Consider the following 24811-nt stretch of genomic DNA (forward strand, 5'->3'; position numbering starts at 1 on the left):
GATCTGCGCAAGGATTTTAAACTGAGGAGAAGGAAAGAAATACTTAGCCTTTCTTTCAAGACAAGTAACCTTGGCAGTGTAGAGGAATGCAGTTTGTATGTGTAAGGATGGGATCAGGAAAGCTAAGGCACAGATTGAACTGTACTTTACAAGGTATGTGAAAAATACTTCCTGAGAAATGATTCAAAATTGGAAGTATGGGGAAACACAGTATGGCACAGGAAGAATCGAGTTTCTTTCCTCCAGCGTTTGCTTCCAATTTGAAAACTTGACTTCAGGCAACTTGGAAGTGCACTGTTAAATACTGATTGGTAGCAAGGCTTGAGCAGATTGAACTAGAAAATATTCTTTCATTAACAATTTTCTTTGCCTAACTGGGTGGGTATGATAGGTATGGTTTGGGAATAGACTCAATAAACTCATGCAGTTACAGATAATGCAGTGTGCATTTTTAGAGCTCCTTTGTTCATTTGTTGAAATGAACTTTTAGGTGAACTGGCAGTATCTGTGAGTTACATACAGTATGTGTCATTTATCTGTTGCTTCACTGTATACCTTCCATGAATTAAGCAACAGTATCTGGCAGGCATATTTCATTTTTATGCTATGCTCTGTCATTTGTTTAATAAATCTAGGCATTTAGCAAATGCAAATGTGGTAAATATTAGGTTGGCCGTCACTGAAGTTGTGGAACTTCTCTACTTGATTGTGCTCAGTTTGGTGTTAGAACTCTTAAATGTTCATGTTTAATTGGTTTACCTTACCTTGGGAAGGAAACTTGCAAATGGAAAATTTGAATGTACAGAACTACTCTTTTTACTGACCACAAGGCAGAATGGAAATTTTTTCTATTTTAAAGATTTTTAATTTGTTTCAACTCCATCCTTACATTGGGATATTTCAAATTCTGCTGAATTCTTACTAGATATAAATATCTAGATCAGTGTTTTCAGTTTCAAAATCTTCTATGTACAGTTTACAAAAGTTGTAAAAATAACACAACAAAATATAATTGTAAAAATAAATTCTTTTAAGAATTCTCATTTTTTAATGTAAACTAAACCACTGTATATTTTAACTTAATGCTTTGCATTGTAGAACCTTCTTTGCTACATTGAACTATGGAATCAAGATGCCTGGAATCTCAATTTCCTTATGGTCACATTATATACAAAGATTCTGAGCAAATTATTAAATTGAAGACAGATAATCACAGGCCTTTAAGAATATATCTGTTACTTAACCTGTAGAACTTTTACACAGACACTCAGTAAATGGGAAATGAAAAATAAACCTGCAAGAGAAAGGCAGGCAGAAAATACAAGGCTGTTTGAATGAGCAGCTATAGCAACTGCTTTGAAGTACAATTTGAACAAACTCCAACCTCCTCTTAAGTATCATTTATAGGAATTTAATTCTATCAAGTTCTATTGTAATTTTCAGCTCATGACTGACAGCTAATGCAGGCACAGATATTTCTATGATGAAACAACACTTTTTACAATATACAGCTTTTATTTTCAGAGACTATTCAAGTAATAATTCCATAAGTTATCACAACAGATAAAGTGCAGCATTTATGACAAATAAGAATCTGTGGGACTTACTTTGGTTTGCTGCTTATATATATCAGGGTATATTTGCCTTTAAAATATATACTTTTTAAATGCCCCTCTTCCACACAAGAGTTTTTCTCTGCTAGATGAGATTTTCTAACAAATACAGAATTTTCTATGGAATCTTAAAAAGAGAAAATAATTTATTTTCATATTATGGATTAATTGATTATTACATCCAGCTATGATATCTAAATAAATTGTGGGTGTTAGGCTCCTGATCTGAATCACTGTGTAGGAAAGGAGAGGTTCATTTATATCTTTGAAGGGGCGTGAGGGGAAGAAGCTTCCTGATTTAGCCATCGACTTTATTGCAGGTAATGTTGGAGTAGAGTAAGTCAGACAAGTTAATATACAGAGTTTTAGTAGATTTTAGATTTTGTGATTCCGTGTTTTAGCAGTTTGGTTCTTCCAAAAGCAGAGTACATCAGGAGCATAGTGTCAAACATGCCAACTACTTGACTTGCAGGTATCCTTGGATTTTGAAAGTTATACTTCTGAACTCACACACCCTTTTTCTGTCCAAGATTTATTGAAAATCATGAAGTTTTTCTGTGAATCTGCATCTAATTCTGATATATTTTTGGATTCTCTCCTCAGATGTAGCAATGAATTTTACTAGCTATGTTAAAAGCTGTTCTCCCATTGCCTAGTTTTGTCATTCTGACTTCCTTGTGTATTGTGTCAATCTGGTTGTCCGAATTTAAAGAAAGCTTTTGTAGCTGCATCCCTTTTTCATCCTTATAAGCATTCAGAACTGTTTATGTTATACAGAAGGACATTTAAAAACACTGTGACCCATATCCAAGCCAGATTTCTCACCTTTTTTGCATTGCCTTTGGAATCTGATTCCTGCTTTTACTTTTATTTATGTAATGGAATTCTATAGTTTGCTCATTTAAGCTTCACAATAAGCTTCACCTTCTGGTTTTCCTTCTTTACTTTTCATGTGATGTCTGAAGCCACAGCTGAAAAGCAGAATTCACCAGAGAGAGAAAACAATAAACAGGTAGCAGAAGTGGTGAACAAAATGTACTTTGGGTGAACACATTGTTCATGCTGATTTCTATGTCTGATGGCTGGCATTTGATGATGTAGTTGAAATTTTTATAGTAGAAACAAAGGTATGCATTTTACATGTTTTATCAAGAATAATTTAAACTGTATCTGAGCTACAGATAATTGTCAATAATTCTTTGTTTTAAAGCCAATAAGATTTAGAATCCCAGATTAAGTATACTGTGGATATATTTGTGACAAATGAGCAATTCATATCAGACATTTTCACACCTTTCCAAGAAAGATGCTGTTCTTGGGATGCCATCCAAACCTTGCAATGCACTGGCCAGAAGCCATCCTCAGTTACTGCACCTGAAATACATGGTGTTTGTTATGTGTGATATCAGAAAGTACATATCTACCCACTTTAAGGCTGAGGGAGTTTGTTATTGCCAACAGTCTCTGCTGGGACTTGGTTTCATCCAATGAATAAATGATACCAAGTCTTGGTGATCTGTTGACGTTGAATCTTGGGTGTGTCTCTCTACATAAGGTTGGACTGGCAACCTGGGCAATAGCTAACTAATCTATTCTGGTGATTTGTGATGCTTTTTATGGTTTTGCAGTTCTTTCAAGAGAAGGAACTGATTCCAAAATAAACTTTAGAAGATTCCACAAGTTACAAACCTTAAGTACAGTTGCAAGTGACACAGCAGTCTGAATTACTTGACTTAAATACATGGACTTAAATACATTGACTTAAATTCATGGACTGTCTTTTTAAATGAATGCATGCAATTAAGCTTCTTGAATTTTGACTGTTTGGTCATGAATGAGCGCTATTCTGTATATCTGAACTTTAAAAAAATATTATTTTCAGATTCTAAGTTATCAAATCAGATCATATGAGTGCATGAACTGTAAACAGTGCGTGCAGGCAGAATCTCACAATCATGCAAATACTTCTGCTTTTTAATATTGCTTATCAGACTTTTCTAGTTCTTTTCATCTGAAGTGTATTTCTCTTTGCCTAACACTTTTAAGAAATTGAAAAGTAACTGATAGCAATTGCTTTTATAAATAGCTTCAGTCTTCTTGATAAAATTAATATCCTGGAGCTGGTGTGCAATGACATCATTCACAAATCAGTCTATTTCTTGTTTCCTTATTTTGATGTTTATTTTCCATTTTATATCAGTAATATAATCCAGGCATTTCAGTCCAAAACAGTACTTCTTGGGTGGTAAAACTCAATAGGTATTTAGTTCCATGCCTTATAAATCTACTAGAGGCAAATTATAATTGTCTTGAAATACAATGCTTGTCATAACTTATTACAGTTTATGTATTATCTATTGTGTAAATACAGTATTGGTTCCTTTAAGCACATACCAAAGTCAAAGCAGAATATAACATCACAGTGGCCAACACAAGGACACAGAGAATTGTCTGGGGTCCAGGGCAGCTTTCTCAGAACGTTATCAATTAAGCACAATAAAGGATTGCTTCTACTTACTGATTTGGCTTTGGAGCTCTTGATATTTACTGACTGCAGAATATGAATTTGATTGCCACATATTTAAATATTAGAAAAGAAAATGTTTCTCTGAAAGAGTGGTCAGACATTGGAATAAATTGCCCAGGGAGATGGTGGAGTCACACTCTCTGGAAGTGTTCCAGAGTTGTCTGGATGTGGCACTTGAGGATATGGCTTAGGGATGATTCTGCTGGTGCTGGGCTGATGGTTGGACTACTGGTCTTCAAGGTCTTTTCCAACCTTGATGATTCTCTGATTTATTTACTTAATATGATGGTAGTTGCAGAAACAAGAATTCATATACAATGCTTTTAAAATTTATTACTTCCCTAAATGTATTCTAATGAGGCAGAATAAATCTAGAAATGCTTTGGGACAGATGAATTTTTGCATATTTAAAATTTATAAATAGCCCTGAATTTTAAAATATGTTTTTTCTAATATTTAGGTTGATGTTTAGAGATTTCCTGATTAAAAATTTTAAATGTAATTGCAAAATTTTAATGCTATTTATTGTCATTTTGTACCACACCATTTTTTATTTTTAAGTTTGTTGGAACAAATTAATTCTAATGTATATTCATAAAGCTTTGAGATTGATCATGAAGAAATGCACAAAAATTAAAATTGACAGTTCAAATTTCCATCCAAGTATTAGAATCCTATAAAAGTATACTGAAAATATTAAAAGGAAGAAAATGTCAGATACTTTACTTTCAATAAGAATAATACTCTTGGCATATTTATGAATTGCAACTTTAAAATATTTCAGTAGTGTGTTTGGACTTAATGAGTCCCTCTATAAAAGCAAGACCTATGTCTTGAAAGTGTAGATAATGGAACTCATTGCTTATATTGTCCAGGTTTTTGGTAAAGGAGAAAATATTTGAAAAAAAAAAATCAAAAATTTCAGGGAAGTAGAAGACAGGAAGTTTTTTCTACTACATGTTTCTATAATATTGTCTAGCTTATATACTGTAAAAATGTGTGCTGCACCATCGGTGTTATAAGAAGAGTAAATCACTGAGGCATGGACACAAGAATATTTTTTAGGTGAAGATTAGCCTAAACAGTTCAGGAAATCCTTTCTGCTAGTGTCTGATCTCATTACAGGAAAGAGTTTAGAGAAACCAGTGGGAAATAATCAAAATGCAGTAACTTAGAAAGGATTTTTAAGTCTCATCTTTGGACTGGAACAAGTCTACAAACAACCTCAAGCAAAAGACAGTCTGTGTTTTCCTAATGGACCTTGAAGGGAACGTGTTGCTGTTAGATTTGTTTGACCAGGAGAATGGAATCTCATTTTGAGCAAATAAAAGGTGTTAAGCAGCAAAAGTTAAAGTTCTTACCAGGTAAACATAAAGTAAGTAATAGAAAGATAATCTCAGCAGTTATTGTGAAGGGGACATTGTGATAAGGACAAGTTGGAGTGTCAAGAGAAGAGACTGTGGCACTTCTGTACTGCTGCAGACATAATTCTGCTGACTGAATAGGCAGCAGATTTATGGAAGCAGAACACTCAGGGTAAAAGCTGAGGCCAAGAGCAGGCACAAGGGAATACAGTTTGTTGAAGACAAAAGAGATATTGAATCAAGAGAGGATTTAGTGGAAATGGAGTCAGAGATTACTTCTTTTGTCCGGAGGAAACTTTTAAAGCATGTCCATGAAAAGCCAAACCACACATTTATCTAATCAATACAGGCTGAGGAGATGAACAATGTGAAATCAGTGCCCATGTAAAAGGATACATGCACTTCTAAATGCAGCTATGAATTTGGAAGCAAATACTGAAGCTGAAAGGAAAAAAAATAAAAGTGAGTCAAAGTAAGAGAAAAAGTAAAAGTTGTGCTTTCTAGTTGGAACTAACACCTAAATTATTTGAACAGCAGAACTGTTTTTTAATTCTGGATAAGGCTTAAACAGAGCTACATTCCTTTCCTTTTTTACCAAACAAATCTATGACATAATAACTCTGCAGGCTCTCATAGCTGAGCTCACATGGTGAGTGCTGGGATTCATATCTGTGCCATCCAGTGTTCCCACTTGACTAACTGACCTTTTCATGAGTATTATTTCCTTGGTAACTGTGGATACCAGGGCCAGAACTCCACAAAATTAAGCCACTACATTTCCCTTAAACATAAATGTTGTTATTGTTATACAGTTTCTGTTAAAAAAAAAAAGTATTGACTTTTTGAAATCAGTTTAAAATTCCTCAGCAGTATTACATCCAGGATCTGTAATGGTTAGATACTATCAAGATTTTTGCTATGAGAGTGGAGGCTACTTAGTGTTCTGTTTGCCTTCATTTTTGACTGTTATATTCAGAGAATAATCCAACAATTTTGTTAAACTCTCTAAATTATTCTGCAGTTTGTTTTAAATATTGTTCAAAATTAGCATATTTTAAAATACTTTAGACATTTTACAAGTTAATTATAGAAGTCTCATAATTATCATGATTCTTGCATCACTTTTAAATACTGGCAACAGTAATTTAATATTCAGAATGTTCAATTTTTATAGAGAAAAGGTAAAAATCAAAACCATTTCACATGCAGGCAGTCTACAAGAGAGTCTACAATATCACCTCTTCTACTTTACTATTTTGGAAAAATGGCAGTCCATTTTCTTATGAAAAATACTTATGCCATCCATCACTGTGAAAATAACATTGGTCACTTGTTCAGCCCATGGATTTCAATTAGCTTTGGATGACCCACATTTTAAAGTGAAGACTGAGTGATGTGTTAAACTCTTACATATCATGTTTAGTCATGCCCTTGGAAACTTCTGTAGATAGTTTCTTAAATGCCTAGTACAGAAGGTACTAGGGAGAACCAAACTTGCCTGTGCAGCCAGTCACAGACATATTTTAAGTTGCAAGTAGGCACAAGATGATTTTAGAATTTTTGAAAGGAAACATTGGTAAAAGTTTAATTGAAAGTGTTAAAGGTCTCTTAGTCTCTTCTGTTATGCAACTCAAGATACAACATACCTGAAGAACAGGATTAACACTGAATTCTAATCTCATAAAAACAGATGTGTTCATAGCTAATATAATATTTAATATGCCTTATTCTTAATAAAATATCTTAAGTATAGGGTAAAATTAATCCATCTGCTAAAACAGGACTCATTCATTTATTATTCCTTTTTTATTATATTTCTTTTTTTTTAAAAACTTTAAAGTAGCCTTTCTTCTAAAAGCACTTTTTTTTTTTTTTTTGTTATTTTACAAGTTTTATCACTTGGATATATTTTCATTTTGAGTGCTTTTGTTTGGATATAGACAGGCTATTGTGTTACGTGATTTGGGCTGATACTTGTTGGCAGAAAGAGAGAGATGCCTGTCTTGGCAGACTGATTTTTATGTAAAAGAACATCTGTGAGCTCTATCTTTGTGGTGTAGCTGGACCCTCATAGCCTAAGAGAAAACTAGAGTCTAAAAGCAAGCACATCTGTCCCCTTACAGCTATAAGGATTATACACTGTGAGTTGAAGGATAAGGATTTACTGGTGAACCCTGAGGAATGCTACTAGCTGCTTTATCTGTTTACCATGGTTTTGCTGCAAAGGCAAATTATGTGTTCTTTTCTGCCTTCCTATCACTGGGCTTCACTCAAGGGATTTTTATGGAAACTGGCTATTTACCCTCCAGCTATGCCATGGTTTAATCAGTAGCTAGTGGCAGGAGAGGAGTCCTCCGTTTGATTTAACAGTGGAGGGATGATCAGGTGGGGGTGAGACTCAGAGTAGCCATCACAGCAGGAGCATTAAGGTTGGAGAAGACTTCCAAGATCATTAAGTTCCATCTTTGATAGAATAATATAGTGCCCACTAACTCATATTGTGAAGTGCCATGTCTACTAATTTTTTGAATACTTTCAAGGATGGTGACTCTGCTACTTCCCTGGGTAGCCTGTTCCAATGCTCAACTATTGTTAAAATTCTTTCCCTAATTTCCAACCTGAATTTCCCCTGATGCAACTTGAGACCGTTTCCTCTTTGTCCTATTACAGGCTGCCTGGGAAAAGATTCTGACCCAACTTGGCTACATCCTCCTCTCAGGGAGTTGTAGAGAGCAAATGGCTTTACTTCCCTGCACACTTCCGTGGGAAGAGACAGTGTCGGGTGTTTGCCATTCCTCTTGGCTGCCCGGTGAAAACAGAGCACTCCACCACTGTGGTTTCCTAGTGTGTTTTTATACTTTCCTGCCTCGTCTGTTTGGTTAGGTGCAGACTGTTCACTGCTGCTTTCTGAACCTCTGCTCACACCAGATTTTAAGACCCATCCTTCCTCTAGGATTAATCATTCAAAATTCATATGCTCCCACTGTTGCTTAGCTGAAAACTTTAAGTAAAGGACAGATGCTGTATTTGCACTGACTTTGAGCTATGGACTAAAGATGACAAAGAAATAAAGAACAGAGAAACTGAGAGTTTGGATCAACATTTTCAGAAGTTGTTATTATTATTATTATTTCCTTGTGCCTTCTGAGTAGGGATTCAGTTCATGACCTAGAGTGCTGGTCAGATAAACCATCCTGTCTTAAGTGAGTAGGTAAACATTGTGTAGGTAAAATACCTTAAGGAAAACAATAGAGTGCAAATGCACTTTCTCCATTCACAGCAGTTTTGAGGGTGTTTGAGCATACCTGTGCTCTAGAGGTACTTTACTCATGGAATTATTCATGCTTGCAAGAAATTTAAGTTCTTTCTCTGCTTATTGCATTCACTGTGTTAAGACTGCTTTGGAGCTGGAACAAGTTTGTGTTTTGTGCAAAAGAATGTTGAGAACAATCAGAATTACTGCAAAATTGATGTGTTAAAACCTAATATTGGTGTGAGAGACAAAGGGAATAAATCTTATTACTAAATTCTGTTGTAACTTGTTTTACCCCTGCTGACTCCTCTCCTTTTACTCTCCAAGGAGAGATGTCACCTCATGTCCTTGTAACGTTTTGTCTCATTTCTGGATGCTTCTTCATCAGTCTGCGTTGTTTTTTTTCATTGTTGTTGGGGGTTTTTTTGTTAGATTTTTTTTTCATTTAGTTTGTGTTCTTCTGTTAAACGTAAACTAGTTTGGCCTTTCATGAAAATCTTGAATTGCAAGGAATTTATATTTTTGCATTCCAGCAGGGTGTAGAGCCTCAGTTACAGAGAGGAAAAGACAGAGATGGACGTAAACTGTGCCTTAACAACACAGACATTCGGTCAGAGAAGTAGACTCTGAGTGATAACATATAAACTGTAGGATGGACATTCAGGTGTGATTCAAAGATGTTTTTATATTTCAGTGTGTAACTTATACACAAAGTTTTTATGATTTATTCTGCAAGCAATCCCTCCTCACAGAATGATGAGATGATGCAACTTGAGAGCCACTTTGTTTGCAACTAGCTAGATTCAATTAAGAGATTCAAATTAAGGAAATCTGTGATATCAAACGATTAACAATGAGCTTCTGAGCAGTCACTCCCTCTCACTGTGTCTTGCTGCCCAAAACACTGACATCTGAGTCACTTTAAAGCTGCTTTTGAAATGTTGAGAGAACAGTTTAAAACCAATTGCACATTAGATCTCCTGTAGCAAAATACAAAGTTTAAAGTTGAAATTCAGTCTCTGCAACTGCAAAGTAACCAGGCTTGTAATACTGTCATTACTTTTGGTTTGTATTTCTGTAACAAAGATTGGAATGTGGCCCTTCCCCCACTGAACTGATTTTATCGTCCTAAAAGTTTGGAAGCTACAGGGCTGGATGTGAACAATAGCCCAGCACATGTCTATGCATACTTTGTCCCTCAGTATTTCTTGGGTTTTGTTTACTTCTTTCCCCAAAGAAGAATTTTTTTGTTGCTGTTGTTTTTTTTAGAAGGCCATATGGTTTTTCCTCTGAGCCATCTCAAATAAAATATCTGTAATGAAAAGGAATGTTTCCAATCAATTAGTTACTGCAGCCGTGTGCTTGTATTTCAGATTATTCACAGTCTCTAGGAGTTGTATAATGAAGATTTTAAAGACTGAGTGGACACATGCCTCTTCTTATTTTGGAGATCTGGATGTCTATTATGCTAATATTACATATAAAGTTAGCACTTATAGAAGGGAAGAAAAATGTGCTTTAGACTGGAAGAAAGAAAAAAAAAATGCTCACATTTCCTCTGCACTGATTTTTAGCAGCCCCCCAGGAGATTGAAATGCATCACTCATTCTTTCCAAAAACCTTAGAATTTTGTTAGTTACTAATTAAAAGTTTTCCAGTCTTTTTATATAACACTGCTTATAAATCACAAATTGTATGTCACAAAGTATATGAAACTGTTGCAGTACGTTTGTATGCCAAGTTCTGTAATCTGTGATAGCAAAAGCATTTCATGTCTTGTACAATGTTATCAACTTAGATGTTTGGGAACTACTGTGTTCATTTTTTCTTGAAAAGGGATAAAACCAATCTCTGTTGTCAATGCAATATGGTATAGAAAGAAAAAAACCTCTAATAGTGAAATATACTGTGTTGAATATACCCTAAATATGTACTTTTTATTTGTGCTGTAAGTTTATTGAAGAAATGCTGCATTGGTTCCTCTGTTCCCATTAGGTAGGTTTTGGAATTTTTTTGTAATTTATTTTTTTCATTTATAATACAGTTACACTGATGACCCCACATCTCATTGGGTAGAAATGTCCTCTGTGCTTCTTTGAAGATTTTTTTAAAATTATTGATTTTACCTGCAGCATATGACACAGTTACCTGTTAGACAGAGCCTCTGACATTGATATAATCTCACCTGATCTTTAGCAGTGGGGTTTTTTTAATATTTTCAGGGTTGAGATAGTTGTCTATTAAAACTTCAAACTCTGTGATTTTTCCTTTTCCCCCGCTCCTGACTTGCTCCCCTACCACTTCTGTCTGTCTTCTCTACAATCTCATTTTTGCCTTCCTTCTCATTGGCTGCTAGGGCTAAAACATCAGTCATCAAGTGAAACAGAGCTTGAAAGAGCTGCATTTCTCTTTTTGTACTAGGAGAAAACCAGCTAAACTGTGCTGAACTGCTTTTGCTCTGCTACTAGCCCTACATGCGAAACGCAATAATACGGATCCGTAGCTGCTCCATCTTTGCTTGGTGCCTGGAGAAGTGCAGTGGTCTGTAAATGACTTGTGTGATCAGGGTGTTATGTTTTGCAGGAGGCCAGCACCTGTTAACTCATTTTTTATGTGGTGGGTCTGCTCTGTATTCCTGGCTAGCTGAAAAACTTAATGCTGCAGCCCATCAAAGTATTGATGGACTCTCACAGTGGATGAGACAGCAGAGAACCCACCACAAAGACTCTGAGGGGAATGCTGTTATAACTTCTTCAGAAGGGGAAGTGCAGGAGCAGGCACTGATCTCTCCTCTCTGGTGACCAGCGACAGGACCCAAGGAAATGTCATGAAGCTGTGTCTGGGGACGTTTAGGTTGGATATCAGGAAAAGGTTCTTCACCCAGAGGGTGGTTGGGAACTTGGAACAGGCTCCTCAGGGAAGTGGTCACAGCAATAAGCCTGGCAGAGTTCAAGAAGTGTTTGGAAAATGTTCTCAGGCCCATGGAGTGATTTTTGGGACTGTCCTGTGCAGGGCCAGGAGTTGGGACTTCAATGATCCTTTTGGGTCCCTTTCAGCTGAGGATATTCTGTGGTTCTGTGATTCTATATGCTGCTGTTGTATGGAAGGCTTAAATCCCACTTCCACTTGAATTTGTTAGTGCTATCAAATTGATCCACAGCCTTCTGAAAACAGAGGAATGACTTGCAACAGCTTCAGCCGACTTCAGACAAGTCTTAAGTTTTCAGCAGGTTGCAGAGTGCAGGTTTGTCAGAGCAGAAAGCAAAGTTCTTGTGCCTCTGGAGCATTTCAGCTTTCCTGTACTGATAAATAATTTTTTCCTTCCCCTTAAAAACCCTGATGATATTTTTTTGCAAGGTTACCAGAGAGACACCTCATAGACCCTGTAGGTAGCACAGTAACATATATTAGCATGAATACATTTCATGCTAATATTAATATTTCATATTTGGTAACATATTGAATTAAGAGACCACCTTTTAGAAACCTGAAATGCATGATATAGTTTTGCAGACAACCACATCTGTTTAATGGCCTATTTCTGCCAGTACTTCTGTACCAGTCCCATTCAGGTGGCAGACCTGCTGCTAGCTCAAGCATTAGGTAGCTTTTGGAGCAACTCAGAGGGCAAGATGATTCACAGGCATTGTGCTGTCACCGCTGGCACACTCACTCTTGTAAAGAGCTTCAATCAGATAGTGGCTAAGTGCTGAATGAAAACTCTTGCCTAAGCTGCAATGATTGAATGTACTGAAAGTGTTTTTCATAACAAGCTCTTCACAGAATTTTTTTGGTCCAGGAACTTTTATTGATCATTTGGCATGATCTCGCAAACAAAGTTCTTTATGGGGGGAGAAAAAGATTTGGAGAATTGAAGGAGGGGACTGAACCCTGGTCACCTACATGCTGTAGAACATGTACATAATAGAGCTGTTCTAAACCTGCTGATCTAGGGTGAATCTGTCTATTCTCATCATACTAGAGAAAGGAATCCTATTTGAGTTTTTGTTTGTTTGTTTATTTGTTTGTGCTGTTTTGTTGGACTTTTTTAAACAAAAGAGTAATGTTTGCATTCAGGTTTAAATCTGTGAATCTTACATGAAAAGATATAAGCAAAAGCACTAGAGACTTGATCCTTACAGACTCCAGAAGATTTAAAATATTTGTTTGTTCTCAGTAGATTAACACAGTCATTTTAAATTTTGATGGCTCTCCATTTTCTTTGTATAAACTATAAGAAGCATGGCTGATCAAAAGTATGAGAGAGAGTTACTGTACAGTTTCATGTATTTATGCACAATTTATCCAGATTTGGCTTGATTATCATAAATGTATGCCCATATAACTGCAGGGAATTAACTCAGATCTGTTGGGAGTTCACTAATTAAGTTGTCCGCTAAACTGCATAAGCACAATGACAGCTTGGTTCTTCCAGTGCCACTCACCGTTTTTCAATCCTCATTGCATCCTCAGTATCTAGATTTCAAAATTATTTCTATTTTGAGGAGTATCTACTAATGAAAAACTGATTTCATTTTTTTAGTTCAGAAAGGAAGGCTGTGTGTACAGAGGTTCCATTATGAACCTGCTCTAGTAATTTTGAACCCAGCTACCTAGCTGAACTCAAGTGCTACCTTAATTACTTACGTATTACTTGAAAGAAAACCTAAAAATATTCAGAGAAATACCTTCCTTATCTTTCAGAACAATCTGCATAGCTATCTTCTTATTGAGATAAATTGTTGCATTGATATCATGTATGAGATGACACTTATCAATAGATCCTTTGGCACATGGATTAAAAATGTGATGTGGAAGCATTTTAAGAAGAAAGGAGACCTCAGATTAATTTGTACTATTACAGAAATGGAGGTTGCTTTAATGTGTAGATGCATGCCAGTACATATCTTGAGGGGGAAAAAATGCTTCTTTGTGAATCTACGGATGAATTCCTCATGGTGTGATTAAACAACAAACCATGTTAGATCATTGATTTCTGGTAGTGGAAGAACCTCAGTCCCTCTTCAGAACAGCTGTTTCAATTGAAAGTATTAATTGAAGAAGAAAATTTCAAGTGTTGAGGTTTTGGAGGCTAGATTCTCAGCTCAGTTTCTCTTAAGGCAAATAAAACACTGAGTATGTGATGTCAGACAAGTTTTGGAGGGATCTGGTATAGTTTTATATAAATTGCAGCATTCTGTGGAGTTTTAAATTAGCAGTAGCTCCTCTTGTACAGCCATCATAGTCCTTTGCAAGATGCTTCCCAGAACAGAGACTGTTTCAGCACTTTCTCTTCTGCCCGTGTCTCCTGGTGTGCACCCATATCCGCACTGTGAAAAGGAGCAGGGGGCACGAGTTCCTTCAGTCGGCTCCAGCCTTTTTCCCTAAGGTGGCAAGAATGTGCAGTACAGCACAGTTACTGTCTTGTATTGTGGTTCATCCCTCTCTCCTTCTCTGTTTTAGTGGGAAAGGTGTCTACAGAGTAGTCAGTTTTTGTTTTTTTAATGACCATGCTTATGTGGTAGCAACATGGAATTTGTGCCTCGGTCTGGGGGGTACTATTTGATCGTGGCTCTGTGTATTCTTGATGCATCTGTAGGGACAGAAAGGCTCAAGTGTCACTTCCCAGTGGTATGTAGGCTGTATCCATACTGGTAAGTAAAACAGGCCAGGGATGGTTCTCTTGTCCTAGGGCTAAAAGGCACAGCATGTCTCATCTCCATATGGCTACATTCTCGCTTCCCAAAAGAGGGTGGCCTCATTCAGCCTGTCCCTTGGGAGCATTCCTTGGCCTGTGCTGTCCCCTGAACCGTGCCCAGCCATTGTCTGGAAACATGTTAGCTGTCAGGAGCTAAAACTGTGCCAGGGAGCAGGCTTACAATGGAACAGCAAGGGCAGGAGCATGCCTGCATGCCAGCACATGCTCCAGCCCTCTTTTTGTTCCTGGTACAAACATAACCGTGTTCATACTGATATTGCCTAAGTTTAGGCAAAATCCTATTTTCAGGCTTTCTTTCAGCCATATAATCAGGAATATACAATTTTATTAATTTTAAAAACTTTTATTTAATGGAATGTCAAATAATATTAGAGAAAGACAGAGTGCAAATAATGGGACTCAGCAGTTTTATTCTTTCAGCAGTACAAGACAGAGGTGATACCTGCAGAGGCTTTCTTTTTTGAGCTGAAAGGGGTAGGTGTGTTTTTCAAACTATTCTTAAACTGAACTAGTCCATATGTAAATTGAAATGCCTATATATTGGAATATTATTCCAATATTACCGGATAGCACGTGTCTGGGCTTGTCCGGCCCTCGCTGCTCGGCCAAAGGCAGCTGCTGTGGTTTTCCGCCACAGAGATCCCTCTGGCTAGCTAGGAGTTGCAGCTAGACACTGAGAAGTCCAGGCTGGTAGAAACTCAGGTTTACCTCGGTGATAGTCCTTAAGCTAGGTGAAGAACGAAAGGAGTGGATTCTACCGCAGGGTTTAATCCAGAGCTTTATTCCAGGATCATAGATGTCTGAATATGGTAACAGCTACAGTAGAATCCCGACCGCATGGTGCCCAGGTCCTTTTAAGCTCAAGAAGAGGGGGAGGGGAGAAGATAGGTGAGCTACCAACCAGGTGGGAAAGGGCGAGTCTCAGGGGACAATGACACTTGGACAGGCCAATGACCCCAGGGCTGAGGGGCATCTTTGAACTTCAGCCAATCACACGACGCTCTTACTAGACTGTTAAGTTTGATAGACATCACTTAGGAAGAGAAAGGGGGAGGGGAACAGGAAAGCTATACCTGGGAAAAGACTGGGAGTCTGAAATGGGAGATTGCAACACACTGCAACACCTATATGTGAAGTTGCAGTTGGGGAAAAAAAGTAAATCCTAAACAGAGTGAAGCAAGGAAATGAATTGTAAGGGAAATGTCAGTAAGTATTCAGATATCCTCACAGTTTCTTAAATAAATGCACATTTGTAAAATATCAGGTTACATATTCCAAACACAACTTTAACGCTGTCCCTGTAGCCATTCCCAGTCTTAATCTGTAGACCAGAGAACCCCTACAGTTAGAAACTCTACATCAAATAAATTCTGAGTATGAGTTACAGCCATCACACAATATGGTTACATTGGCATATTTTTACTATTTAATAACAGACAAAGTAGATATTTTATTTTGGAATCAAAGTGCTGTTATGTGGATTTATGGTTTATAACATTGGCAGTGTTTCTGAATACTTTCTTTTCCAATGTACATAAATATAAAGTGGTAAAAGTTTTGGTTTTAGTTTATAAATGTAGTTAATAATCTGTTAAAACAATAAAAATTTCTATTTATTAATGGCCAAGAAATGTTTGGGGAGGTGGTTTTTCTTTTTACAGGAGAATCATTTGAATCAACTGGATGAAATGAATAGACAGTGAATATCACAATGGTTTAAGGGGAGTTCATGGCACACCAGTTGATCATGTGGAACTTCAGTTATTAATCCATTAAAGTCATTACTGCCTCCAAGTCTTCAAAGGTCACAGGCTTTTTTAAGGATTTCTTTACTGAGGGGAAGAACATTCCTGTTTGCTCAGTGCAGTGTGTGCAGGGCCGTGCACTCGCTGCCTGGCGTGCTGAAGGGCGTTCTGTGCCTGGGACTCGCAGTGCTGAGCAGTGGGTGGGCAGGAACGGGCGAGAGCTCTTGGGGCTGCAGGAGAGGAGGATTTGTATTGATCCTCCTGCTCTGACATCCTGGCTTTTATCCTGGTTACAATATAGGCAAACACGTCAGGCAATTAAACATGTGAAGACGTGGTTCTGCTTGATTATTTGACTTCCTGCAACTAATAAGGAGATTTTTGAAAGATTTAGTGCTATGCCATTGAATATAAAAGAAGTTTGGAGGCCTGTATGTGCAATGGAGTTAGGTGTGGTAGATTAAGTTTGTCCTGGCATCCTTATTGAAGCTCCCCTGTAGGCACCATCAGCTGTAATCAGCATTTTTGCCAGAAATAACATTGCAGTGTCAAAACCGTGAGTGTTTTAAGGGTATAGTCAGGGGACTTGAAGTGTTCACTTGTTTGTTTAACTTTAAATTAATAAAGACCCACAGGATTTTTTCCTTTCCTGGGTTGTTGTTGAGTCCTGTCATTTTATTTCTTTTTAATTTTCTTTAGAACAGCTTCTGATGTTCAAATTATGTTGAAAATAACTGCTTACAGGCGGAGTGATGGCCTAAAATAAAATAAAGTCCTAGCAGGATTTTGAAATGAGAAAGAATACCTTAAATATAGTTTAGCTGTTACATCAGTCATTGAACAATGTGTTACCTTTCAGTAGCTAAAATTTTTGCTAAAAAGTTGTTTTCTGGACTTTTTTTTTTTTTTGGTTGGGGGTAGCTGGTTGTGATAATGACTAGAAATGATCAACAAAAGTTTTAAGTTATGCCCAGGCAGTGACCATCAGATACTATGAAAATGATTCTTATCATAAGAGTGAGTCTTGATTCTCAGAAAGATACAGGATAGACAAATTGAAAATCCTGGAGGAGTCCGCTTCATTGTGTTATTTACTACCTGCTTCCAGTGAGACTCTGGCTGTGAGAGTAAAGCAAGTTAAAGTCAGCACACACTTGATTTCTGTAGCACTGATTTCTCCTGCGCTCAGAGGCTGGGTCCTGGGCCCAGGTGCTGGACATGCTTCAGTGTATGGGTGACCCTGAGATCAGAATGGGATAACGTTACTGGGAAGGACCATTAGCACAGATCTAAAATTAATAACCACTATGATAAATACTTCAGAGGATTGCCTTATTGAAATCCTCAGTATGTACTTCATGAGGTAGTTAAACCATGAATTGGAGCTGTATTTAGAATAATATCTTTTCTATTACATTTGTTATCCTAAATGAGATGATATTTATTCCCTTAAAGAAAACTACTTCTGGTTATTTCCAAAAAACAGACTTAGAGTGACCAATCCTACACAGGGGCCAGTAGGTTTCCTGAAGAGTTACAATGATGGTATTAATGATTGGATTATTAGAAGTAAAGTAACTGTAAAGCTTGCAGTTCTAATTTGTGCTGCTTACTTACTATATTTCTGGTTTTGAACCAATTTCAATTCAGCAGTCAGTTTCAGTGGCTTTTAGACCACTTCTGCATGCAGGTTTCTGTACATATTGCCTGCCTTACAAATATTACTCATAATTCTTTGGATGTCTTTCCTTCAGAACATGGAAATTAGCTCTAAAGCCTTAGATTTAGCTTTAGAAAAGGCTTTTTTCAGTCTAAAGGAATCTTATAGTGTCACTTTCAATCTCTCCTGTGAAAGTTAAATTTCTTTCTCTTGCTTCCTTTTATGTTCAGAAACGTGAATAATTTATTACTGCAAAGGAATGTGTACTGAATCCAGTAACCAACAGAGGATGTGGAAAGATTTATTGGGAGAAACATTAAGAGCATTTTGGGCCAGGTGTATTTTATTTCTTTTTGTGAAATGGAAAAAAAAAAATACTATACACCTCCAGCCAACTTCAGATATGGCTGGAAGCCCATTTGGAAGACAGTGTCTGTAACTGTGAAGTGCTTCTTGAGATAAACTGAACAAAAAGTGATGAAGGGCACACAGAGATTTGGCATTGCTGAATAGCAAGGGCTGCGTTGCTCGATTTTGAAAGCAGCTGCAGCGTTTGCCGCCTGAGTGGGTGTGCGCGTGCCTTCCGCTCTCCTTGGGCTTTGCCCAGCGCTTTATACCCATGGGAAATGAGGGAGTGAGCGCCCTGCTGAACCAGAGCAGTGAATTCCGAGTTTGCCTTTGCACCCTTGGTCCATCACAAAAGGTTCTGAAGGAGCAGGACCTCAGTAACTTCTGCTCTCCTTGTTTAACTGAAAAGGCGTCACTCAAGCAAGGCACATGAACGTTTTAATTCTACCACAGTTTTTTAGAACTCTAATAAATACTTTTACTGCATAGGAATATATTACATGAATTTGTGAGGAATGTAATCTTTTGCGAGGTTACAAGTTGTAATTTACTTATTTGATATTTAGGACAAAATTCTAGGCAAATACAACAATATTTTTTTCAGCAATGATAAAAAAAAAGTTATAATCCAGCTATTTCTAATTCGCTCCAGTTACCTCTCTGGCATGTTTAATTTCATTTACATAAGTAAAAAAGTTAATAAGAGCATTATCGTAGAATCATAGAATAGTTTGGTTTGGAAGGGTCCTTGAAAGGTTAGTTGCCTATTCAAACCCCCCTGCAGTAAGCAGGGACATATTCAACTAGATCAGGTGGCTCAGAGCCCTGACCAACCTGACCTTGAATGCCTTGAGGGATGGGGCATCCACCACCTCCCTAAGAAAACTGTTCCATTGTTTTACTCGCCCATCATAAAAACTTTCTTCTCTATATCTAGTCTGAGTTGACTCTATTTTAGTTTAAACCATGCCCCTTGTCCTGTCACTACAGACTCTGCTAAAAGGTCTCACCCCATCTTTCTTGTAGGCCCTCTTTAGGTGCTGAAAGGCTGCAATAAGGTCATCCCAGGGCCTTCCCTTCTCCAAGCAGAACAACCCCAACCCTTTTAGCCCTTCTTCATAGGAGAGGTGCTCCAGCCCTCTCATCATTTTTTGTGGCTCTCCTCTGGACCTCTTTCCAGACTGAGAATGTTCCAGGGACACCTTTTCCCATTCAGTTTTTCCTTCTTCAACTGCAATTTCCTAGTCTTCAGTTTCCTTCTGTGCTAGCTGAATAGGCAGGTCCCATCAGCAGTTGCCTTATTTATTAAAGAGCAAGTTTTGATATTGTGTTTTTGTGTAAGTTGTGGAAACGGTTTCTTTGTCCATTAGTCCAAATTTCTTAAGTGTTCTCTACAAATTCTTCCTTCGTGCAGCATCTTAGAAAAAGAAGTGAAAAGATGTGGAATCAAACTGCTCCATCCTCCTACCCCAGGCAGAAGCTCTATCACATTGTATCACGTTTTACATGGATGTGAGTCTTATGTTATAGGACCCTCATGATGAGTCTCCTTGATGTCTCAATCTCTTCCATTGTATACTAGTCCTGACCTATTGCTTCCACCATGGAATAAATGGAATAAATGGAATAAATGGAATAAATGGAATAAATGGATGGATAAAACCTATTAATCCATTCTATCCATCATGGCTATGGAGAACAGCTCTTGATTTCTCTTTGTAGATTCCCCCTACCCTGGAGTTTTGTAGACCATTCCTTTTCTCTGTTGCTTCACAGAAATTGTTATCTCCTATTTCTCACTCCAGGGATGTCTCCATGCCTGAATACACCTATTGCTATTTTCCCAGTGTACAAATGGAAATCTTACTGGTAGCAGGAGGCCAACCTTTTGTAGTCCATACAATTAAGAAAACTTTGTAATTAGACAAAAGAATTTTTCAAATATGAGCTGGAGGGCTCAATTTGCAAAATAGAATCAATGTCTTATTTTATTGCTGTTTCCTGTGTTGGTTTCTATACTTGCCTATCAAAACCAGACTACTTTTGGAAGTTATTTGATACAAAAATCAGCCTAAATCATTGAAATCCCAGTGCTTAAATACCTTTGTGAATTCAAGTAGTTGGGACTCAGTAAGTGCTTAAAGTTGCAGGTCTTTAATTATGCCAGTCGATTAAATCCTGTATTTTGTTCCATGTTTTCAGCCCCAAAATTTTTACTGCCTTTTAGATTTTAAAATTCAGTTAGGAAGCCAGTGACAGAATCAAGCTTTTTGGTGGTCTCTGAGTAGATGTAATTCTAGCAGTTTTGTGTCAAAGAGATTGGAGAAAATGGTTACCATGAAATTGCACTTCCTTAAAATAAAAGTTTTAGAAGTTCTTCTTCTAATGAAGAGCTTTGTTTCTTCAGCAATCGTATGGTAATTTAGCATAATTAAAAATTTATTTTAAATATTTACTTTTTCCACTTTTGCAGACATATTGTTTTCCCTACTCCCTCATTTTTCCTTTTCTTTTTGTTCCAGGACCCTTTGCTGCTTCAGGAGACAGTAAATTCTGCTGCTGCTCTTATCATGGCATTGATAAAGGACAGAAACCCAGAGCTTATTGGCCAGCTGTTGGTAGCATAAGACCATAAATCATGTGTAGCTTTTGGGAATGTTAGTTTTCATCATCTGTTCACCAAAGGTCTTAAGTCATTTTATTCTTTGTTGAAAACTCTGGATTTATGCCATTTATTATTAAGAACATTTAATAGCATATTTTTGATATTTAAAATGCAAGTCTAATATTATGTATAAAGTGTAAAAGGAAATACAAATCATTCTGAGATACACTGGGTATATACTGTGAGGAATGATACTGAAACGTTTTTCAAGGTACTGATAATTTTAAAGGTGCACAGAGGACACCAAAGCATTCATGCAGAATTGTCTTTGACCTTATGTGTGTGTTGTACTCTAGGACTGCATGAATTAAGTTTTATTTCAGATAAATTAATCCTAAAGCACAGCTCATCAACTTTATGTGAAATTACTTTAAAATTGCTGCTGTAATACCTATTAGTGAATGTAGAGTTCCTTACAGAGTGTAGCTTTCCTGCCATAAAGAGAAATGCATATTGCAGGAAGTATTGGAAAGGTCAGGTACCTGTTCTCTGTGGAATGAAGGTAACACCTCAAATCAAAGAAAAGATACACTTGGGTACAAGGAGGTGCTAAGCCCCAGTTTTCCAGATGCAGTGTGCTCTGGCTGTAGCCTCCGTGGTGCTGCACTTCTTCCAGTGCCCATGTGCCATCATTCAGAGCTCCTGTAGCTCCACTGAAATAGGAAGAGTCTGTTAATTCTTGCATAAGAATACAATTCTCATCTCTTGCTGGTTAGCAGAGGTATGTAGTAAATAGCAGCTAGGAGAGCAAGCATTATGAACTCAAAGATACTCTGCATTGATAGTCAGGTGCAGACCACTGGGACAGGGAGATGAAATGGTGAATGGCTATTACGGGCAGGGTCTCCAGGAATCACAACCACTAAGAGCAATACAAGCAGCGTCCCTGAAAACATGTGTCTTTCCCTATGCATCAGACCCAGGATTTTATCACTCCTGCAATTTGTGAAGGGGCTAGGTTAATGTCTTACATATTTTATATGGCTGGAATAAAGTCTTGGAGAAGTATTCACACCAGAAGTGTGTCCACACCACAGTGAGTCCCTGATTCAGTCTATCACTGTCAGTTCAGCAAGTTTCCCCTAAGTAAGGGGAACATCCCTCCCCTTACTTCCACCATGTTCCACTCCTTCTGGTGCTCAGACAAAACTTAGGATAACAAGCTCCCTGCTTGATCCCTTTCCCTTCACATGACTATTTATATCTTTGGTTTAAATCCCTTCTAGAAGCTGATCTTGGTCCCAAACTTCATTGCAAAATAAAATAAAGAGTTGTCAGCTGATGGCTCTATATCCAAGGCATACATTTTCTTCCCCACACAAGTCATGCCAAGATAACTAACAAAGTTCTTGTGCATCATCTTTGCTTTCTTCTTTGCTTCTTTCTTCTCTCTGCTTTGATTAATAATTTGTCCTTTTCTGACATTGTACAACATAAGCATTCATATTAGCTCTGTGTATGGCTATACAATAGGCATATTTTATTCATACATATATTCATGTCTGTTCATATGCAGAGCACGCAAATAAATGAAGAAATAAAGAATTTATTACTGGTATTCATAATTTAACAGGACAGCTCTCACAAATAAGTTTTCTGAATGTGCTTTTACATTAATAAATTTGATGAAGGAATTTGTCCCACAGGCTTTTAAAAGACGTGATGAAAGATGTCTCTTTGACTGTATTTTGTTATTCTTGTTTGCTTGAAGACAAAAATGCAATCTGTGATGTTTTTCCACAAATAATAAGAAGGTGAATCTAGAAAACCCTTCATGTTTTCTATCCACTCTAATTTATACACTCTGATACTGCATTAACATTGGTTTGTGTGCAACATCATTTGCTTAAACAGAGCTTTTATTTTTTAGGGTTTTTTACTTACCTCATTCTCCTAAGAGGATTTCAATCCAATTAAAAATTATACCACAATGAAGTGCTGTAATAAAAAAAAATATATTATGGTTGTTTATGGATTTATTTTGAAAAGAGAACAGACAATGCACAAGAAAAAGTAAGTTTTGGGTCATCCAATATACTTAGTACTAATCCTAAATGGAAGATAATAAGCTTTATTAATGTACTGTTAATCATTGCATTATGGCTTTTTAATCTTTAGCAATCTTTTAAAATAATCTACAAACACTGGAAAGTCCATTTTGCTGGAAGCAAATACACCAACAACAGAACTACTAAAACAGATCACAAAATACTAAAACTGCAGTAAAAAAAAAAAAGAAACTAGACTGTGATTAATGCTATTGTGTATCCAAACCAAATTTAAATGGTTTTTGGGTGATTGTTAGTACTTACAATGGGAATAAAGATATAAAATGAAATTAAGAAACTGGCTGATTGTTTTTTGTCTGTGCATAGCTTCTTACAAATAGCAGTATACATGGGAAACTTGGCAGCCTTTTGTACACACATGCTGTTTTGAATTTAACTAGTGAATCAGTCACCACCCATATTGCTTTGAACATTTGGACAGAGATAACAGAAAGTAAATAGAAGCTCAGACTCTGCCAGCCTTGCTTACCTTACTCCTTAAGCACTCTAATTAGTATTCCTGGGTAGTGTTCCTCAGAAAAGAGAATGCAGAATGTGGCTCAAGAAATGCTTTTCAAAAATACAAAGTTTTTGCTTTTCAAAAATGCAAAGTTGAGTGAATTAGATTTGTATACTGCAACTAACCCACTTCATGCAAAATCTGAAATCTGTATTACTTTGTCTTCCATCAGTTAGGTAGAAGATTTTCTATTCAGTCTTTTTTTTTATTTAGCTTTTCAGACAACGTAGCTTGAAAAAAAAAAAGCTTAATGGTCCTCTGAAGAAGAAAGAAATGAAAAGGATAGAAGATGGCATGATAAACATAAAGCCCCAACACCCCAAAACTATACCAAAAAGCAAAGAGAAAGAATGTGAGATGTTACCTTTTGTAATAAGTGGCATCATAGAGTCAACTTTGATGGAGCTCATCTTAATAATTAATGTAGGCTGCCGAACAAAAATGTTTTGGATCCCATGGAGCCTTTGGTGTATTCAAATTTGTATTTTCATGTGACACCCAAGTCTCATCATCTCCACCGTGCTGTTCTATGTGCCATCCAAAGAGAAGCTTCCAAAGACAAAAAGTTTCCAATTACTTGGCAATTTCTGAAGATACGGCAACTCTTCCTTCCTGTAGGTCATTCCACCAGAGAAGGGTAATACTTTGGTTGCTCTGCTCTCCCTGCCTCAGACACTTGCCACTTCTGACTGCTTTTTGTTTGGCTTTTATTTCTGAAGATGAGCACATTCACTTTGAGACCTGCAAAAGGTTTTTATTTTGTATCTCCTTCTTCTTTATCCATAACTTTGATCTGAAAAATTCTAGTTTATCTTATCAACCATCCACCAATGTGCAGACAATCCCTTCATTGCTGTCAAGGGAAGTTTGGGAGTTCAAGAATAAGCTGATGTTAACAGTGTTCCTGTAGGCCAGAGTTTGCAGCAAGGTTATTCCTGCCCAACTCAATCCAGCTTTGCACCTGATTTTGAATAATTTGTAAAGGCACACAGTTTGATGACTAATGCCCTGCTCTGGGTGCCTACGGTGAGATACCAAAGGCAGGGTGAAAATGGGTTCAAGTCTTTGTGCCCCAGTGCCTGCACTTTCAACTTCAAACTGGTAATTTTTTATGACATCTGTCTCCCTCAGCCCATTTCCCAGCCCAATTGTTCACCAGAATTCAGTTTTTCTTGTGCTTCTGGCAAGCACCAAGGAAAAAGAAGCAGTCACTGACACTGCATTTTTTCCCACTGTAGTTTGATTTTGATTGACAGGGCTGTAAAGCACTTGTTAAATATTCATTTTCCTTCATTATTCCTTCCAGGAATACTCAATTAGTTTAGAGATCTAAAAAATACAATTTCAGC

General features: G+C 37.1%; 1 protein-coding gene across 1 annotated transcript in view; it reads left to right on the forward strand.

The window, feature by feature from the left end:
* Positions 1–23195, forward strand: part of CRPPA (CDP-L-ribitol pyrophosphorylase A) — a 106597-nt gene extending 83402 nt beyond the window's left edge. Inside the window, exon 10 of the mRNA XM_084218597.1 lies at positions 20752–23195. Within this exon, the coding sequence (XP_084074723.1) occupies positions 20752–20856 (105 nt within the window). The 3' untranslated portion in view covers positions 20857–23195. The remainder of the gene's footprint in view (positions 1–20751) is intronic.
* The last annotated feature ends 1616 nt before the right edge of the window (positions 23196–24811 follow it).

The sequence above is a fragment of the Fringilla coelebs genome (assembly GCF_963513975.1).
Source record: "Fringilla coelebs genome assembly, chromosome: 1".
Classification (NCBI taxonomy): Eukaryota; Metazoa; Chordata; class Aves; order Passeriformes; family Fringillidae; genus Fringilla; species Fringilla coelebs.